The 20,582-nt window shown below is 44.3% G+C and overlaps 2 protein-coding genes and 1 pseudogene across 3 annotated transcripts; 1 reads left to right on the plus strand and 2 right to left on the minus strand.

Moving 5' to 3' along the window:
- The first annotated feature begins 940 nt into the window (after positions 1 to 940).
- Positions 941 to 4,149, plus strand: LOC103703989 (E3 ubiquitin-protein ligase WAV3). The gene is made up of 2 exons (XM_008787102.5): positions 941 to 1,565; positions 2,054 to 4,149. Exons 1-2 carry the CDS (start codon positions 1,197 to 1,199, stop codon positions 4,046 to 4,048), a joined length of 2,364 nt encoding a protein of 787 aa, XP_008785324.3. The 5' UTR covers positions 941 to 1,196; the 3' UTR covers positions 4,049 to 4,149.
- Positions 4,150 to 4,516: 367 nt separating this feature from the next.
- On the minus strand, positions 4,517 to 8,189 carry LOC120104309 (serine/threonine-protein kinase ATM-like). Its single transcript, XM_088724168.2, has 3 exons — positions 6,024 to 8,189; positions 5,853 to 5,940; positions 4,517 to 5,747 (listed from the first exon to the last, which is right to left on the minus strand). Exons 1-3 carry the CDS (start codon positions 6,110 to 6,112, stop codon positions 5,640 to 5,642), a joined length of 285 nt encoding a protein of 94 aa, XP_088580294.1. The 5' UTR covers positions 6,113 to 8,189; the 3' UTR covers positions 4,517 to 5,639.
- A 1,515-nt stretch (positions 8,190 to 9,704) lies between these two features.
- LOC103703990 (protein FAR1-RELATED SEQUENCE 5-like) lies at positions 9,705 to 19,564 on the minus strand (annotated as a pseudogene). The gene is made up of 6 exons (XR_015988369.2): positions 17,031 to 19,564; positions 14,345 to 16,494; positions 14,134 to 14,257; positions 10,343 to 10,967; positions 10,124 to 10,233; positions 9,705 to 10,022 (listed from the first exon to the last, which is right to left on the minus strand). The product of XR_015988369.2 is annotated as a protein FAR1-RELATED SEQUENCE 5-like (transcript).
- Positions 19,565 to 20,582: the final 1,018 nt, after the last annotated feature.

Consider the following 20,582-nt stretch of genomic DNA (forward strand, 5'->3'; position numbering starts at 1 on the left):
CCAGGGTGGAGGAGCGAATGTGAAGTGTTGACTGCTTTTGCTTGTGGCCATCCAGTATCGCCATCTGCCCGTTGCCGGTGTCTAATTATTAGATGGATCGGGTCCAGTGGACCAGTCCAATGATCACTAGCCACATTAAAGTATTACGGCCGAAGAATCCTTTCTTTTCTCTGCGCTAGTTCCAACACACGTAATATAATAAATTCCCATTTTGACTTTGTGAGGTAGATCGGCAGCCACGGGATGAGCAGACATGAGGAGGGAGAGAGAGAGACTGAGAAAGCCCATAGCCGGGCCGGGAGGCCCGGGACACAGAGAGCTAGCACGGTGCGGCAGTGTCCGCTTTCAGAGATATCACGAGTCCACTAAACTATATTTATTTTATTTATTTAACTGCTACAGAAGTAAATTTGGGCAGAGAGAGATTTTTCGGCTGCCGAACAAAGGAATTAAGAAACTAAACGATTAGAGAGAGAGAGAGAGAGAGAGAGAGAGAGAAGCGACAGAATTGACGTGAGAGAACGAAAAAAAGATGCCAAATTTACATTAAAAGAAGGAGGTGATTGAAAAGTCTCGACGGTCACGGCCCTACCGCTTAATTTTTTTTTTCCAAAAATAGAATTCGGGATAAAGGACGAGATTTTACATGGAGATTCGTGCCCTATAGTTACCTCATACGTGCTTGTGAAACGAATCTCGGAGTCTGGCGAAATCACATTAATGTTACAGAGTAGGTGGTTGGTCAGAAAAGGCGCTCCTCTGGCTTCGTGCCAGATAAGATCTCTCCTCCAAGTAATTAATTGAGTCGGGCAAAGCAGGAAGCTAAGGCTGGCTGCTTAACCAGTTCACTCCTGTCAGCGTTAATATATACCTGCTCATTTTACATCTTTCCAAAAATTCACCAGGCCCCGTTCTTACCTCGAGTAATAATGCCCGCTCCACCGTCAGCCTTTTTGGGAGGTTTTATTAAAAGGTCCCCACCATCCATCTACACTCTACAGACCCTTTTGGAAAAACCCATCCTACCCTTTTGTCCTCTGCTGCAGGCTCTCTCAGTATCCTCTTCGCAAGAAAAACGAGACACCGTAAATAGACAGCAGATAGAGCGAGAGCGAGCGAACTCCCAGAGAAAGGGACTCGAAGAGGAGAGAGAGAGAGAGAGAGAGAGAGAGAGAAAGAGGAGAGGAGGAGGAGGTATGGGAACGGGATGGCGGAGAGCATTCTGCACATCGATCCGTCGAGATCCGGATACGGCGGCGGTGGAGAGGAGCCCTGACCCCAGCCCCCGGAGCTGCGCGAAGTTGAGCTTCTTCTCCGGCAGCGGCGGCGGTAGCAATCCGTCGACGCCAAGGTTGCGCAGCCTCCGGTGCCGGACGAAGTCGACGCATCCGGAAAGCCCGAAGCTGCAATGCAAGACCGCGATGGTGGTAAGGTCGCCCACGTCGCCACCGCCGACCAGCCCGAAGCGGAGCCCCACTTTATTCCGTCGAGGTTCCTCCAACACGTTTTCACCCAGATCCCCTTCCACGTTCGCCATCTTCAAGGCCGCCCTTCACCTCTCCCGGGTATGCATTTCGTCTGCACGATTTTGCTGCTCACGCTCTCTCTCTCTCTCTCTCTCCCCCCCAATGTTTTTCTTTTTTTCCTTCCTTCCATCGGGATGAAAATACATATTTTCCTCGCAGGCTGCTCCCCTTTCGATTCATGATTGCCTCTTAGCAGTTTGTATCTCCAGTTTTTCTGTCTTCAATTATTGATGCTAGAATTTCTTGCGCGAATTTCTTATTTTTTTTTTTTTAATTTTCAACCCTTTTCTCGTTTGTGCGCGCGCTTTGATTGGTGAAATGATGAATTTCAGATTCAGGCATCTTTTCCCCGATCTCGTCAAAATCGCTGTTCCTCCCACCCCTACTTTTCGCTTTTATCCTCCTGCCCTCATCGTCGTGCCGCTGTGCGGTGACTATTTGTTTGCTTGCTAGTTTCTACTTGCCCGCTCCTCCTTCGGTCCGATCGGATCGTTAACGGTCTGACGGCGGTGGTTTTGGTGGTACAGAGCAGGTGCATGATATGCGCGCAGAGCTTAAAGGCGGGTGGAGGGACGGCAGTGTTCACGGCAGAATGCTCCCATGCTTTCCACTTCCCCTGTATCGCGGCCCACGTCCGGTCTAGTGGCGGCGGCACCCTCACCTGTCCCGTCTGCTCCGCCTCCTGGCGCCAGGCCCCCTTCCTGTCCTCCCTCGGTCACCATCAAGACGACGAGCCTCATTCTCCTGTGCTGGCAGGAGACAGGAAGCCACTGCACTGCCGGAGGATGAGCAGGGAGAACAAGCGTGGAGAGAGCGAAGCAGATAAGAGAAGACCCGTCTCTGCTGCCCCTGCCGTGAAGGTCTATGATGATGACGAGCCGCTGCTGCTCTCCACCAGGACCACCCAAGGGGGCGCCAACGTCCGGTTCAATCCGATTCCAGAAGCAGACGAACACGATGACGACGGCGGCAATGAGGACGACGAGCTGGGGGCACAGGAGGAGGAAGAGTTCCATGGGTTTTTGACGAAGGATAATAACAGCAATAACAGTAATTGCTCCTGGTCACAATCTTCCAGGGCCACCGCCGGCACGACGAGGGCCTACACAGGGGGACTGGAGGAGGTGAGCGTGATGCCGGAGGCGGCTCTGGTGTCTTCTGGACGGAAGCACCGGAACTACGTGGTGGCGCTCAACGTGAAGGCTCCTGCGGCGGCGCCGCTGCTCAGCCGGTGCCGCCGCGCCCCGATCGACCTAGTGACGGTGCTGGACGTGAGCGGGGGCATGACAGGGCCCAAGATCCAGATGCTGAAGCGGGCCATGCGCCAGATCATCTCGTCCCTAGGCCCTGCCGACCGCCTCTCCGTGGTCGCCTTCTCGGTCGTTGCTGCCAAACGCCTTCTTCCCCTCCGCCGGATGTCACGGCCTGGCCAGCGCTCCGCCCGCCTGATCGTGGAGCGCCTAGTGGCGTCCGGCGACGGTCAAGGTTCGTGCGTCGGCGATGCCCTCCGTAAGGCCACTAAAGTTTTGGAAGACCGCCGGGAGCGCAACCCCGTCGCTACCATCATGCTCCTGTCCGACGGCCAGCAGCAGCGCGAGGATGCTAGTAAAGACGGCCGCCTCTGCGCCCGGTATCCATCGTCGTCGGCTGCCGCGGTCACGACGCGGTTCGCCCACCTGGAGATCCCCATCCACGCGTACGGCTACGGGGACGTGCCGCAGCAGCAACCGCCCAAGCACAGAAGCTGCCCGGCGGCGCCCGTGGAGGACGCCTTCGCCAAGTGCGTGGGCGGTCTGGTGAGCGTGGTCATGCAGGACGTCCGCCTCCAGATCGTCTTCCCGTCTGGGGAAGTCTCCGCCGTATACTCTGGCTGTGGACGGGCGGGGGCCCTCGGCAGCTCCGTCCGGCTCGGCGATCTCTACGCCGAGGAGGTGTGGGAACTGCTGGTGGAGCTTAGGGTGCCGACGGCGGCCGGATCGGGCCACCACCAGCATCCCCTCTCGGTGAAGTGCAGCTACCGGGACCCGGCCACCCAGGAGATGATCTGCAGGTGGGAGAGGACCCTGCTTCTGCCGCCGCTCCAGAGCCAGGGCCACCCCCTGCTCGCCCGTTCTGCCTCCTCGATCTCACTGCGGCTCCGGAACCTGTTCGTCACCAATCGTGCCGTGGCCGAGTCGCGGCGGCTGGCCGAGCTTTCGAACTACGCCACGGCTCTCCACCTGCTCTCCTCCGCCCGCTCCCTGCTGCTGCAGTCTCCGGCCGCCTCCGACCAAGATCAGGACCTTATCCGCCGGTTGGAGGCTGAGTTTGCTGATATCCAGCGGCGGCGAGGGGGGCAGCAGCAGCCGCTTTCTCCGTGCGAGAGGAGAGAAGCTACGCTCCTGGGCGGCGAGCAGCAGCAGCAGCAGCTGACGCCCACTTCGGCTTGGCGGGCGGCCGAGCAGCTGGCCAAGGTGGCTATCATGCGGAAGTCACTGAACCGGATCAGCGATCTGCACGGTTTCGAGAACGCCCGGTTCTAGTAAAAGACCGGACCGTGGCGAGGGTGTGTGGTCGAGGGATAAAAATTCTGGAAAGTTTTATAAATAACGACAATAAAAATGGTTTCTCTTTTCCTTCTTAATTTTATTTTTATGGGAGCCTCCCTCGTCCATTTTTTTTTAATAGATAACTAGTAATAACAAGTTTACCGCAGCGAAGCAGATAGCGGTGAATGCTAGTTAGTTTAAATAGACTTAGGAACCTCTCCCATCCGTCAGGTAATTGGATGGTCCAATTCTACATATACTATTTGCTCGTAGATTTTTTTAAAAATTTATTTTTTTTTTTTATTTTAATTTTAGTTGAAATGGTTTTCTTTTAGTGCTGGGTTGTTTAAGCTAGATTAAATCTTTGGCTTAATATATTTAAATTTATTTTTAGTTAAAATGAGATATTGATGTTTTTATTTTTTAGTAGGAGATGATTATATTTTTGTCTATAGTAGAGAGAGAGAGAGAGAGAGAGAGAGAGAGAGAGAGAGAGAGAGAGAGGTTTTACAAATAGGAGAGTTACCTAAAGAGAGTACAGGCGAGTTTTGGTGATGTTTTTTGGTGGCAGGGAGAGTTTTGGTGAGAAGCATAAGATTTGAGGCTTCTTTTTTTTGAGAGCGTCAAATTCATTATTTCAATTTTTATTTTTTCAATAAATTTATTATTTTTTATTTTTTTTATTATTTTAATTTTTATTTATTTTGGATCTTAGGATGGCACGGCCGTTTTCTTAGATAACATGACATTTTGCAATAGGTCTAGGTGTATAAGAAATTATTCTTTAGACTTGATCTACCAGCTTGGTTGTAGACCAAATGTATAGCGGCCCACCATGTGGAGTCGGAGTTCCTTTAGCTCGTCGACCACATGGGCCCTATCTGCGCCGCCAACCCATCCTATCTGGTATGGCATCTGGACCCTCGCCTAGAAGCGCATCCTCTATGCCTTCCTTCGCTGGCGTTGTCGCTATGGACCCTAGGCTTAAGTCCTCCAAGAAGTGTGAGGGCTCGTTGGAGGTCTACCACATAGGCCCTATTCTCACCGTCAACGTCACTGTGCATTCTATCTGGTATGGCGATTAGACTCTCTCCAGAAATGCATCCTCCGTTCCTTCGCTCCATCTCACCACCCGACTCGCCTGTCGACATCCCCTCCTGTATTGTCCTTGCATGGCGGCGCACCGTTCAGCTCTTCTCGAACCAGATGGCTCTGATGTCTCCCATACTATCCTCATCATCCAGAATTGAAGAACAACCGCTGCTACTCTTATGGGAAATCCCTCATTACCTTTCCATCTAGTCTGTCATCCGCACCGCCATCACCATCTGTACTCACATTCTCTCCATCAACCTTTGCTAAGGGCGGGAATAATTATTGCATGCATTGCGTGCACGGCCATTGCTAGTGCCCGTCATTAATCACTATGGTGTATTGCGGTGGTTTGTCGTTAAGATGAGCGTGCAATGAATGGGATCCATGCACCAGCTTCTCCATGATTGGTGGTATGCATTAGTAGTAGTGCATGCAATAATTCCTCCCTATAGTTGGTTTTTTCCCCCACTAAGGATGTGACATCAGTTTCTCACCAAAACCATGAGCCTTTCATGATTCCATCCTTAATGTGATCAACAGGATGTTCCATTTTCAGCCACTTCTCTTGATATGATGTCTTTGTGGTGTTTTTACAAGCCTGAATAATAATAAGTTAAAAACTCTTTAGCATGAACAAATTCACTAACATGATTGACCAACAAAGTCAAAAGAACTACGCACACTACACATTTGAAGTCAAGACCTGATAAAAAACTGTAGCAGCAAGCTCCATCAAACCTTGTTGAGTGCCTCCCAGAGTTCCGACCTCATCATCTCTAGATATATCACTCCTAGATATCAATGCAATGTCAGCAAATACATATACAGCCTAAAAGGTTTCAAGATCATCCATGAAGAAGAAACTAAGACTCACCACAGGAAACCAGTACCAACATTAGTGCTTTGGTCTAATTCCTCGAAAATAGCATCAAGAAGTTCTATAAGCGGACTTCGCTCTGACATAGTCCTACTGAGCTTTAGTCGTACTCTTGCATAAAGAATGAATGAGTTCTACAATGCAAAAATATTCATGAATAGAGGAATATCTCATTATAGTTTAGACCAAAAACAAAAGAGATTATCCATGCAGGAACCTTTAACCCTCGATCACGAGTTACTAGTAAGCCAACAACAAAACATAAACTGTGGTACAGCACGTAAAGCACGATGAAATTCCATGGCTTGATATCCAAGATTTGGGCCATCACTTGGCAGGTAGGTATTAATACATTCCATTAGCTTGCGTGAGAACTTACCCTCATCCCTGGCAAAGTTCCACAAATGAAAGGGATTATATAATTTGCAATCTTTTTCCTCACCCTTTATAAAGCTACAGTAACCTTACTCATAAGAAAGCACGGAAACAATAAATACAACTCTTGAAAGTCATCTCCTCTTAATTCTTCATAAATGACGCAGCTTCTGAATGTAACAAATCGTATGCATGCCTCATAAATCCAACCACACAATGCTTATCTAATCTGTGAAAATATTTCAATAAACCCCTTAACAAGATCCTCCCTGATGTTATCTGGAAAATCGCCAGGGAGGGCATGAAGAGGCAAGATATAGCAGAAGGCTTCCTCTTTGGAGCTGGAATGACTATTAGATTTCATGTCGATGGCCAGTCCTACACTACCTTATTTATGACTAGATCTACTAGACCTGCTTGCAGAAAAATAAACACATTAGTGGCATCAGGTAAATGGCATACAGAACATATCAATCTGAGAGACACATGAGAATGAATTTAAAAGACAAACTCACTGCAATAAACTGGCCTTTTCATTTGATAGTGGTAATCTTAACAGTTAGAAGATGCCGTAGGATGCTGCTGTATTCTGACTGAAAGCTAGGAGCATCTTTTATAACATCCCATATATGATTAAATAGAAGTTTAACAACAAAAAACACGGAGTTTTTTCCTGCAAAATTTTGATTTTAAAGATAAGAAAATCTAGAGCCAAAAGAAAATTGCAACTGTAAAAAATTAAGGTCCTGCAAATCTGAAAAATTAAGGTCCGTCAAAGTACATCATTGTCTACTGCTTACATTCGGTCCAAACCAAACAAATTTTGATGCAGTTTAAAGACATGAAAATTGAGAACCATAAGGTTCACCACAAGTACATTGCTACCTGCTGCTTACTTTCAGTCAAAACCTTGACCTGAAAATTTTGATACTCACTACAACAGTTGAGATGATGATTGAGGCGGTCACTTGTCCATTCAGTGGTTAACGATCCCCTTGTGTCTTCTGACATGGTGGTTAAGGTGGGATAGTGGTGGTTCCAGTGATCCTTTGTCAATCATTTGGGCATTGATAGCCTGGTGTCTTTTGAGATGGTGCTTATAGTGGTCATTCAGCAATCCTTGGAGATTGTAGTTGTGGCGACCATCAGGTACCGATCACTGTTCATCATAAGAACCTTTATAACGGAGTTTCCTTTCAAAACTGCCTACATTGTACATTGGCTTTGAGAGGAATAAAATCTCCTACTAAAATTGGAAGAGAACGAGTGACTAGCTAATGGCTTGTGTCATGAAGAAGCAATCTGTGTAGGTCTAAAAGTACCTATACTGACAGTTCTATTATACTTAATCCACATAATGTCAGCTACAGTGGCTCCTGATCATGGAATTATCCATATTACTAAGTTTGAAGATGCATACAGCAATCCAGTTGCATAAAAGTTGACCTTCTGAGGCATATTTTGCCATAATTCTTTTCCCAGTACTAGAGGTGATCAAAACCCGGGCCGGGCCGGGCTCGGGCCGGGCTCTACAGCAAAAATTAGGCCCGATAGCTATGCCCAGACCCGGCTCGGCCCGACTGTCGGGCTTAAATTTTTGTCCAGGCCCGACCCAACCTTATAAATCTGGTCCCAGGCCCGACCCGACAGACCCGACCCGACAGGCCCGACCCGATAGGCCCGACCCGACAGACCCGACCCGACAGGCCCGACCCGACCGGCCCGATTTTTTTTTTTTTTTGGAATCTAGAAATGGGCCAAAATGACCCAACAGCTTAATGGGCTCTCTAAAACTGGATGTATTTTTCTACCTTTATTTTATTTCTCCAATTATTAATTAGTTAATGTTAAGCATATAACTAGCCTATTTCAAATAGATAGTGTTGGTGGTGGTTTCAAACTTTGGAATTTGGATATATCTACAAACATTAAAAAAGAAAAAATTTGCATCTTCAAGCCAATAGAAAGAAAATAAAATGTATGAAACATTATTGTCCAGCTGAAAATTACAATCCAACAATAAAAACTACAAACTTAAACAATTACATATTTAGACAAAATACAAATTACATTGTCCCATTAACATTATAACAAACATTCATCTTTGTGCATTCAAAAGTAAATGTAATCATAATTCTTGAAGCCACTTCCATAATAGAAAACTGTAGAAGAACATCCTTGCATCTTCTAACTCTCAAAACCTACAAATACAAAATTGAAACATTAGCAATTGGGATGGTAGTATTTATCATAATAAAAATAAAGCCCCATCCAACCGGCAAAAAAAAAAAAAAACAAAAAAGGGAGATCAGGAGCCCATCTCAGCCTGATAGCCGCTCCCTGAGATTCTCAGGTCAGGGGAGAAGAAACCGAGAGGAGAAGATTAAAAGAATCTCCACCCTCAAGAAGTCCATCTCCAATCCCCCGATCTTTCTTCCTGATGGCCCAGCTGGAACCGGAGCAATGTGAGGGAAGGAAAACCAAGACCAAAACCAAAAAAGAGAAGGGATGAAAGATCACTCCCTTCCTCAGAGTTCAGACGTGTGTATCAACTATCAAGCCAACCAAATCCCTCCTCCCTCTTTCTCTCCAGTCTCCACCGGTCCACCCAAAACAAAATCCATCCGGGATCGAGCTCGAAGAGGAGGAGGAGGAGGAGGAGGAGAAAAATCTTACCGATGACTGTGAGTCGGTGACCGGAGCCGCGGAGGTTGCCGTCCGGGGGAGAAGGACGCGAAGAGCCGCCGGTCGGTCGTTGAAGAGGCGACGATACCGAGAGGAGGCGGCGGCTACAGGGAAACCGGCTACAGGGAGCGGCTATCAGGCTCTCAGCGAGGGAAGGGGGGGGGGGGGGGTCTCTCAGCGAGGGAAAGGGAGGGGGGGGTTTGGGGGGGGCGGCGGCTCTCAGCGAGGGAGGGGGAGGGGGGGGGGGTTTGGGGGGGGCGGCGGCTCTCAGCGAGGGAAGGGGGAGGGGGGGTTTGGGGCTTTAGTTTTAGGGTTTCTTAAATTTTTTTAATATATTATATTTTATATCAGTGTTTTATAGCCGGGCCGGGCCGAACCGGGCCATTTTTAAAAGTGTCCAGGCCCGGCCCGTTTTTTTTGGTCGGGCCATTTTTCCTGCCCAGGCCCGACCAATGGACCCTTTTTCAATGCCCAAGCCCGAAAAATTTCGGGCCGGGCTGGACGGGCTGGGCGGGCCAGAAGGCCCGTGATCACCTCTACCCAGTACACAACTAAAAATGCCAGCTAGCATTAGAGGAGGGTGGTGGTGGCGGTGGTGAGAGGAGGAGACAAAGGTAATTTGTGAAACTAACTCATGATCTGGAAACAATATTAGCAACAACAAACAACAAAAGAAGTTTCATGACCAGAAACATGTAGCGTCAATTTTTTGCTATCCTGAAAGCTTCTGATCCTTAGCACATTGGATGGCAGCGCGAAGAGTCTTTGCCAGTATTAGTTTCAGGGTGGAGGTTTCTTGCTCATGGAGATCTCCAATCAATGCACTTCGTCAGCAATGTAATGAGAAAAGGCCATGTCTCAGCTGCAAAACATATGCACCCTTCTTCCCCATGATACATTCAAGAAAATAGTAGATTACGACCAAAAAAATCTCAGCTGCAGGAACAATAAAAACGAGATCAGTCACCCTTCTTTCCCAAGACTCGTCCAAGAAAACATCCAATTGTTATCAAGAAACCACAAGAATCTCAGCCCACCATGAGGGATCTCGTTGGCCTTGATCCTGACGGTGTTTCTCACTGAGTAGCCTACTGAAACTGATCGATCTCTCGCCCTCCAGCCAGTTATTCAACAGCTTGATCCCTTCCTGAAAACCATCGAACAATGAGAACCCGAAAAAGGATAAAGAAAGAAAAAAGGAGCACAAGGAGGAGCCATTAGGTTGAGGGTTTGGGCAAGGGATCGGGGAAGCTCACGTCGCGGTCCTTGGCCTTGTCAGAGGAGATCTTGGACATGATCTCTTGAACGTCTCTCGAGGTTGCCATGATCCCGCGACGACAGAGCTCTCATCCACTCTCCTTCTAAGAGGATGCCGGGCAATGGAAGCGGGGGAGGTTAGGGTTTCATTTATAGGGTTCGAAGGAAGGAGGGATGGCTCCGAGAGAAAGGAGGTGGAGAAGGAGCAGACACGGAAAGACGGGGAGGGGAGGGCTTTGGAAGGAAGAAGGGTTTGAGAAACAGGGGATGGGGATTTATAGGAGGGGGTTTGGACAAAAGGGCCGCTCTCTTTCTAGGAGGATGGGGGCAATGGAAGCGAGGGGGGTTAGGGTTTTATTTATAGGGTTCGAAGGAAGGAGGGATGGCTTCGAGGGAAAGAAGGCGGAGGAGAAGAAGAGGGAAGACAGTGAGGGGAGGGCTTTGGAAGAAAAAGGGTTTGAGAAAGAGGGGATAGGGATTTATAGGAGGGGGTTTGCACAAAGGGTACTTTCGCAAGGCGAATGGAGCGAGCGCATGCGAAAGGGAATGCCAGCAGAATGTCTGAGAACATCTCACTGCATTTGCCAACAAACTTATGTGCATCCACAAAGGGGATTTCTGTTCCTGGAAATCAGGCCAGATCAATGATATACTATTAGCAGAGTCATTCTTAATGGTACATTTGTTTAGTAATCATAAATGGCCAGAAGAATGCACAAAACTTGCATGTGTGTGCCTTGATGTTGTCAAATAAGCAATGCATGGTCGTCATATTCTGATCTCCCAAGTGGAATCTGATAAGAGTCACATGCAATATATGACAAGAAGGCTCATGCACTTTCAAGAAAAACATTAAATGAGCAGTATAATAATACAAAAAGAACAAAAAAAATTAACAGCTCAAACTAGAATGAACCATTTATTGAATAAAAAATTCTTATCAATCTGCACTAACGGAAATGGGTAAGAAGTAGACGAAACTAGCTAGTTGACAATGATCAAAAAGAGCATAATGCCATCCAAGAAATAGAGGAAAAAATTGCAAAAAAATTTGGTACAAACTAACAGAATAAATTAATACAAAATACTTGTTACATGAGCTAAAGTCCAGCCTCCATTAGAAGATATAAAAAAGTCAAGTAAAAACTAACAATAGCAAGAGGAGACCAAAACATAAGCTGTATATGTATGGAAACATCATGAAATGAAGATACTTCATGATGTAAATTTTTTCAGTTGTGATGATGAGGTCTAATATATATATGCATGTATATGCATATATATACATATATGTGTATGTATGCATGCATATACATACATACATACACATACATATATATATGTGTGTGTATGTATGTATGTATGTATGTATGTATATGCATGCATACATACACATATATGTATATATATGCATGTGTATATATATATATATATATCAACTAAACAAGGTCTTTTAAAAAAGAATGGAGACCTTATCATCAACTACAATTCCATCCAATTAATGAATTTCACATCATTGTCATTAATACATTAAAGATACTCTCTATTATGTTGTTATCTGCTCCATTCCGATTGTTGTAGTTAGCTCTGCCAAATTAAAACAATTCTATAGTAGCAAGATGTGTTGAAAGAAAAAGAAGAAACAAAAGGGGGAAAGGAACGAGAGGGTGGGCTAAAAAAGGAAATATAGAACAGCCTAGAATCCATCAAGCACACAATTTATTCTTTAAGAAAACTTGTATATTGTGTGACTTCCCCTCCAAACATAGACAAGATCCTTAACCCTAAACATCAATTCATTTTCATCTCTTAATGAATCTAACAAATCATAACTTACAAAAGAAGTAACATAAACTTCTCCTAGTAAGAATAATAATTGAACTTTGAATTATTTTTCAGGCCCCATGATAACTAAACTAGAAAAGGGTTTCTTTCCTATTTCCCTCTGAGATGATTCGTTTCCAAATCTTGATCATGCAGGAATTTTATGAATAAGGCACATTAACATGACACACACAACAGGGTACACTAAGCTCTGGCTAAAAAGTAGGAGTACCTGTAAGGATTTAAACATCCAGACTCCACAAATCCTTGGTTAGGAAATCTCCTTGATATAGTCTAGGGTATCTTTGCTTGATTGGAAAAGGCATCAGAAAACTGAAGTTTTCCGGAAAATTGAGTTTTGCAACTGTTTGAATTGTAGGAAAAAACAAAAATGATACAGAAATAGGTTTCCCAAAGTTGGTTCAATTTTAGCTTTTTTTCTTGGAAAACCTTTTCTTTTTTCTCCTTTCTGAAAGTTTCCCAAACAACCAAACATATCCTCATCAGACTTTTACTTTCCTTTGTATTTCCTGTATTGGGTTTTTGGGGGTGCGAGCGGCAAATGTTTAGGACTATTTCAGTCATTTTCTTGTTGCTTTGACCTATCTCCTCAATCTAGCGGCAAACTCTAAATTATATACAATCCCATTTTCATATCAGATAACACTCTTTTTTCTGCTAAGAGAGAAAAACATATATATATATATATATATATATATATATATATATATATATATATATATATATATATATATATATATATATATATATATATATATATATATATATATGAAAACCAACAGAAAAATTATAACTTGAACAACAATGACCACTGCATGATCTAGATAACACTCAACATGTACTTTCTCAATACAAGGAAAAGGGCACCTATTAATTGTTATCCAGAGTGTGATTTGTAGTTATTATGGTTTAACATTTACTGCTGCCTAGCAGATAGAGAAAAGATCAATAGTTGACCGAGCAGAGAGCTAATATATCTTCAGTTGTACTGTCCTATTCTTGCAAATTTAATGAGCTTTAGAATTTTCCCTTCAAATTTAAAGATAGGCATTGCATGTGAACTCATATTAATACCATAATATTGCACAAAAAGGCTAGCTAAAAGAAATTATTGCATTTTTTTCAAACTTAATGCATACAATGAAATGCAATGCAATAGCTCTAGTCCAGATAATGTACCTACTAAAAGAGCCATTTGCAAGACCTACTATAACGTTTTCAGATCTTCATCAATTTATACTTGTTTACTAGGAAAAGACAAGGAGACAGCCAATGATGCAAATTTTCATGTCAAAAATTAATGATCAATTCAATTAAATGTGTGCAGAGCAGCACAGAGTGCTGTATAATAACGACTAGAGTGTGTACTAGAATTTGTTGAAATTATGAACTAGTGAAATCCTTATGTATCACAAATTTAATGCCTTCTGGACTTGCCCTTATAATAAACTACCTTCCAACACATACAGAGGCCCTTTTGGCGAACACCAAAATATACATATCCTCGTAAAAGGTAAGAATGCAGCAGACTAGATAGAACAATATCTGTGTGCAATCATATAAGACTGTGGAAGTAATATTTCCCATAGGAGCTGATGAAACGAGTTTTATTAATATGACCAAAAAAGAAACATGTTCCTTCAAATAGTTATGATCTCTCTGCAAGCTCGCCACAGAAATGGATGATTCATATAATAAATGCAAGTGTTGCATGAATATCAACAAAAGTAAGCTCTAAAAGTGTACATAAAGATGGTAGAGACCCATGACAATGAAGCATATAGATGGTTTCTCATGAATGATAAAGCCAACATGAGATGTGTCTCATCTAACAAACAAGAGCAATAGCTTTCTCACGAACATGCTACCTTAAGCAGCAATATAACCTAGATCCTTTAGTTACGTATTTGAGAAAATATGTATATCAGGTAGAATATTCACATACCTGTGACATAAATGACATGAGAGTGTGACTCTATGTCATCAATTATGTACCAAAGTTGGAATAACACAAGAAAATGCATCTTCATCAATGGGTATCACCATTTAGATGAGAATTGCTTGCATCTCTGCGACGATTTGGGAGGGGAGAAAAGTCAGCTGCATATCTGGATAAGCATAAACACATAAACAAACATTGCGGTACTGATCCATACACTGAATCATCTTTTGCACTTCTTTTAGTTCTATTAGCTTCATCTTGTTGTGCTACTCTTCCAGGAGTATTCTTTGGTTGCAACTTTGGCAGAGGCATTTTGTATTGCATATTTTGCAGTCTTGCAAATCTCTGCATATTTTGCTGCCCCTTCCTTTGCATGTTTTTGGCAGCAGCAACTTCTGCAAAAGCCTTTTGAAGTGCAACCTTTGCAATCTTATATATATCTGAAGATATAGCCCCCTCCATGCCATATTTGCCAGCATCAAGGCAAAGATCATTGTACCAAGCAATCAGTTGTTCCTGAAAACTAAGCCCTGGATCGATCACTCGCTCTTCTAGAACAACATTGCTTGTGGCATTCCTAGTCCATCGCTTCAAGATGTACTCCTCTGGAATAATACGAACTCCAACAACAAAGAAAACCCTTAAAATATGCCAGCACAGAATTCCAGAGTACTCAAACTTACAACAGCTACAGTTTGCTTTCTTGTCAGACTCACTAAAACAGACAATGTAGGTTCTATGATTATCCTCCTCCTTGGCCACACTGTACCTGCTAATAGGGTCAACCTCAATTTTGCCAACATAATAACCTAGTGATTCGACAAACTCCTGAAATTTATCAAATACTGCTTTTGTGTAGACATCACCAGCTTGTTTCTCCATTGGTGATGGAGTTCTCAGATGAGGCTTCAAATACACAGTAGTAAAATCTGCTTGGGCTTCCTTCTCATACTGAGATGCCAAATGTTGATCAAACAGTGAGATAAATACAAGTAGAGAGGTTTTTGCATTAAAATGTTTCTTGAAGAACTTGTTCAGGCTCTCTGATCTTCGAGATGCAGACAGTTCAGGAAAGAATGTACCCTTCTGGTAGACAGTAGCCCACTGCCGGCAAATTTCATAGAGTGACTGCAGCCAAGAGTTATCCCACAGGTTATATTTGTCAAGGATATACTCCCAACGAGTCACAAAATCTTTAATTGTTTCAGATTCATTTATGCATTCTTTCAACTCCCTCTTCAATGTGACATGTTTGAGATAAACATCTGACAGCTTCTGCTTGCATCTACTTAATATATGCCACTTGCAGTGGTGACGAGTGTTAGGGAATATCCTCATAATAGCTCCTTCCATAGCCTTATCTCGGTCAGTAACTAATGAAACCGGATGCTGTCCACCCATGGCTGCAAGTCATGTCTCAAACAGCCAGACATAAGAACCCTTTGTCTCATCCATTAGCAAAGCACACCCAAAGTTAACACTCTGAAAGTGATGGTTCACACCTCTGAATGTCGCAAACGGCATCATGTACTTTGTTTTCTTATATGTTGTGTCAAAAGTAACAGCATCACCAAAGTACTGATAAGCCATCCTAGCTTTAGCATCAGCCCAAAAGACATTAGCCATACAATTATTGTTGTCAACTTGAATTGCATAAAAGAATGCAGGGTTCTCAGATTGCATTCTCTTCAGATACTCCAAGAGGCCCTGAGCTTCTCCACCTTCACCAAAGGGGTCAACTCTTATCCCTCTATTGAAGTTTTTTAGATTATTAAAACCTCGACTCGATTCTCCATGCAGCAAGCCCACATTACCCAGGATGATTGCTTTATCATCACGCGGCCGGACTTTACCAGGTAATGCAACCATATGAGTGTGCTCTGTCACAAGCTTCGTAACAACCCACTTGCCATGATCCTCACGAATGACCTCAATCATGGCCATGCACCCCTCCCTTGTGGTTCCCCGCTTCCTCTTCTTCTCTCCATCATCATAGATTGCCCTCTTGGAATGGAATCCCTCCCTCGTGCACACAAAACGCCGCATGATCACAGTGTCGTCCTTCCTCGAGTGACATGACTTATTCATGCGGACACCAAACCCTACATGGTTGGCATATGCTACGTAGTATTCCTTTGCAGCTTCATCAGAATCAAACTCCATGCCGATTATTGGTTCCACCATGTCAGAATTATCCAACTGCAGGAGTTGCGATGTGATTGGGTTGTTCAGCTCAACTGCAAGAGCATCCAGAGCTAGTGACATGTGAGGGTCAGCACTGTTGTCATTAAGGTCCATGTTGCTCTCTCTTATCAATCCATCGTCCTCGCTTAAAGTTCCCTCCATGAATTCAGAGTCCCAGATCTTGGAAGGAAAGAAAAGTGGGAGAAAATCACATTTTTATGCCAATTAAGGGCAAAAACGGATAAATAAAAAGGAAGGATTAGAAACTAATTTGGAAGAGAGAGAGACTTTTTTTGGAGAAAAAAGAAAAGGAAGACAATTCATCAAGAGGCAACATAGATGGAGCAATAATAGGTTAGTCACAAACAGCACACATGAAGGATTAAACCAAAATGAAAAAGAAGAAAGTATTGAAACTTCTGGAGCAACTTATATGGGAAATCTCAGAAACTGATCAAACTTCTGCAGCAGCATCAAAACCTAACTCAAATCAGGATCATGAATGACTAATTGTGGGTATCACTCTAAATTTACAACTCAAACAAAAACCGAGGGCAATTAATAAAGTAGAAATCAAAGATCCCTCATCGTCTCCTAGTCAGAGTTCGCAAAGCAGCGAAATAATAATAAGGATAAGTAGGTTAGTTTCCCAAAAAAATCATTCTTACCCTAGCGACACCTCAAATAATTTGAGAGAGAGGAAGAGAGAAATTTACCAGAAAGAGATGCACCGAATGAGATCGAGATCGAGATCGAGCTGGTCGGATTTCGAGAGAGAGAGAGGAAGACTGCATAAATTGAAATTAGGAGCTTCGCATCATCATCGTCATCATAATCTCCGCCTCCTCCTTCGTCTCTCGCTGGTTTAGGGTTAGAGTTCGGGTGAAATAGGGGCGCGGGTCTTCTCTTCTCCGGGACGAATTGAGACTTAGAGAGAGAGTCAGGTCCAAAAGTTGCCATTTTATGTGGCTCCAGCTGGCTTCCGTTGATAACCATCAAAGGTCCACGACAACTACTCGCTGGGGATTGTCATGCTGCCCAACGATCTTGAATCAAGACTCTTCACTTAGGTCGATCCAAAATTACTGAGAATCGTACTTACGGAGTCCAAACAACTCTAAAGAGAGAAAATCCATATAAAGAGAGAAACTTATAGAAAGAGAAAGTATGGAGAAGAGAGAGATTCTCAATTCTAATTCAATCGGATGTTTGGGTTTGGTTGTTAATAGCATGGGTCAACCTAGATTAATCAACATGTCTGACCCATGAGTCAAGAGAGAAACTTTACAGAGGAGAAATAAGAGAGAGAAAGTTTGGGGAAGAGAGAGAAAGGAAGCTTCTCTTTCTAACCAAGAAAGAGGACAGAAGAGGGTGGTTGTAGGTGGTGCCCAGCGTTAGGGATGCACGGCCGCCCACTTTGGACAGCGGTTGACGACAACCAGCGACCGGCGACAAGGAAAAAAATCCTCCTAAAATAGGGGTTCTGCTCCCTTATCTCAAGGAATCAATATGTTCTGGTTGTCAAAACTCTGGTCGAGGCCATAAACCACCATGTAGAACTAGAAGGGATCTCGGTGATGAGCACCAGCGGTGAAGACAGCCGGAATCGAAAGAGAAATAGGTTGGATTCGGAAAATAGGGGAAGCAGAGCATCTGCCTTGTTTGCCCAAATTCCAGCGATCATCGGCCGAAACAAGGCTCTAAGGAGTCTGAAAGAAGGAGGAGAAGAATAGATCAAATTTAGCTGAGACCTTACCTGAATTCCGACGGCCAAAGGCAAAGACAATGACGTCGGTAGCAATTGGTGTTTGGAAAGAAAAGCAAAAGAAATCTCCAGCGAAGAGCTCCATTCAGGCAGAGGCGGCCCAATGCATTTGGAGGCCTAAGGCAAACTCACTAAAGGAGGCCATTTTTTAAAAAAAATAAAAAAAATTAATAAGTGCAAAATACTCGGACCTATCTTACCGACCTGAATGGATAACTATTGATCTTTCACAACCATCCAGCTTAGTCAGCACCAAGATTGAGCTGGATTTCAACGGCAACAGTATCCAACTAGAAATTTTAAACATGTCTCGAGGATATCAAATTTGCAATCCTATTAGGTTCCAAAAATTTGACCTGAATTCGAATCGGGTACACAAAGACGCTACTTTTTTTTTTGCTAAAACGCAAAGATACTACTTTGATGTAGCCATTATACACATGTGTGCATGTACGTCCGAGTTACTCTAAGAGAACACTAGTACTAGGAAATCTACAGATAAGTTAGCCATTAAACAGAGAATAATCTATGTATTAAAATTAACGGAAGAGTAGACTAAGAGGTCAAATTTAATTAAGTATAAACAACTGAATCATCTCGGTGTCACATGAGAGACGTTAACCTGATGACTAGGGAATGCGGGGTCGAGAGGCAAGACATCTTGCTGCATCATTGATCTATAAAATTTATAACCTAGCAACACCAATCCAGATTTTTAATCCAAGTGGAAAAATCAAACTCGTTCACACAATTTGTCAAACAGTTGGTGGACCACGAAAAGGCTCACGATGTGAGCACAAATAAAGCCAAGCCAAGCCTCAGCCTGGCCATTGAACAGAGAAATGGTTATCACAAGAAGAGTTCGGAGAACGACACAAGAAGAAAAAAAAGGCAAACCTTGCAAGTAGAAATAAAGTCCGGGGACGAGTGGCCTCGACTTCGGTGGATTCGTCTTGTTCTTAGGCCTAACTAGAAACGACTGCGGATCAGGGGACGGGATTGGGAGCGGCCGAGGACTTGGGTAAGAGATTGGAGATGTGATTTTGGCGGAAGGCTTCTGGCTCCTGCGACCCAGACGAGAAGACGCCGGACAGGCCCGGACTGCCCGCTGCCGAAGTGGGAATGTGGGATTTGGGAACGGCGAGTCGGCGAACAGAGGCGGTAAGAGATGTCTTTGATGAACAGCGAACTGATCGAGGGTCTGGTTACCCGGCCGCGGTAGCCCGTAGCTGCGGTACTCCTTGTAACCCCGGCCGGAGACGACCTCACCGGCTCGCCCCTGGTGCGATGGGAAGCAGCCCTTTGTGCGACGGGAAGTAGCCTCTTGCACTGCGATTGCGATGGAAAGCAGCTGTAGCACTGTAGCAGCTGAGAAAATTTAAGATTCTACTGTAGCTCTTCTTTGAGCGCACGGTGGGCTTTTTCTAAGGGTCGGGCCGGCCCTGCGTTCAGGCTTGAATCTCCAGCTAGGGAGGATGGGGAGACCACGAAGAGCTGTAAATAGTCTCGATCGCGATTGGAATCTGACTTAAATAGTCTCGATCGCGATCGAAATCCGACCCAAAGTCGGATTCCATCCGATGAGCACGAGAGGAATTAGATATCCCTTGGGAGCCTCTTCCCAGCTCGCACATGTGCAGCACATGCATTTTTTTTGTTGGGCCAAAATTAGCTGGCAAGTCAAGTGGACTAGGCCCAGTCCACTAGGTTTCACAGCTGTTTTGGGCATTCTTCCTAGGACATCTGTCTTCTATTTTTTCACCTCTGCCCCTTTGATCTCGCCGTAATTTGTTAAGAAAGGACATTATAATAGAGAGTGGAAAGGATGAATGGGAGGCATAGAATGGAGGTCGATGTCACAAAGATAGCGAGTGATAAATTGGCTATAACTCACCATAAGATCCAATCAATTAAACACGCCACGACGCTAGCACGTGGTAGTTCGGAAGTAGCTACTAGGTAGGCCCAACGCCATACCACTAAGCTTGCATATCAAGAGTTCCTATAGATAGTTACATCCTAACAGGACCCAGTGATCATTGAGATTCTACCAATGTGACAGGTAGGATGTCATCTACGTGCGAAATATTCACGTTCGATGTCCAGGCCGTACTCAAGCTAGTCACTTCTAGTCGACCCATATGCCTTATTAGGTAGACTCCTCTACCAGATATATCCAAAAAAAAGGGCAGCAGAAGTAAGCAAGAAGAACGTCCTCGCGGACTGAAAGAAAACTTTCTCCTGCTCTCTGAGTACTACTTAGGTATCAGAAGGTTTCCGCTGGATACGTTTTGACCAGAGGATATTTTTGCTTTATGTTGTTTCGGTTGGAGTGCTTTCATTGGACAAAGATTTCGGCACAACAACTGAGCATCGCTTATCTTTTCCAATTCTGACCAGGACAGGTGACCACTAAGTTGTTTAGTGTCGTTGCGCTTTTCATTATGATGCCTAGGGCTAGTCAGCCCTCAGTCTCATTACATTTGCAGAGTTTTTTTTTTTA

The sequence above is a fragment of the Phoenix dactylifera genome, chromosome 6 (genome assembly GCF_051530095.1).
Source record: "Phoenix dactylifera cultivar Ajwa chromosome 6, Ajwa_hap1_PhDact_Kaust_v1.1, whole genome shotgun sequence".
In the NCBI taxonomy this organism is placed as follows: Eukaryota; Viridiplantae; Streptophyta; class Magnoliopsida; order Arecales; family Arecaceae; genus Phoenix; species Phoenix dactylifera.

Bases quoted from the DNA above. Each gene is read 5' to 3' on its own strand.
- LOC103703989 (XM_008787102.5), top strand. From the start codon at position 1,197: ATGGGAACGGGATGGCGGAGAGCATTCTGCACATCGATCCGTCGAGAT. The intron at 1,566-2,053 runs GTATGCATTTCG...TTGGTGGTACAG, and splicing joins CCGCCCTTCACCTCTCCCGG to AGCAGGTGCATGATATGCGC.
- LOC120104309 (XM_088724168.2), bottom strand. From the start codon at position 6,112: ATGTCAGAGCGAAGTCCGCTTATAGAACTTCTTGATGCTATTTTCGAG. The intron at 5,941-6,023 runs GTGAGTCTTAGT...ATTGATATCTAG, and splicing joins GTTGGTACTGGTTTCCTGTG to GAGTGATATATCTAGAGATG. The intron at 5,748-5,852 runs GTCTTGACTTCA...ATTATTATTCAG, and splicing joins CTGCTACAGTTTTTTATCAG to GCTTGTAAAAACACCACAAA.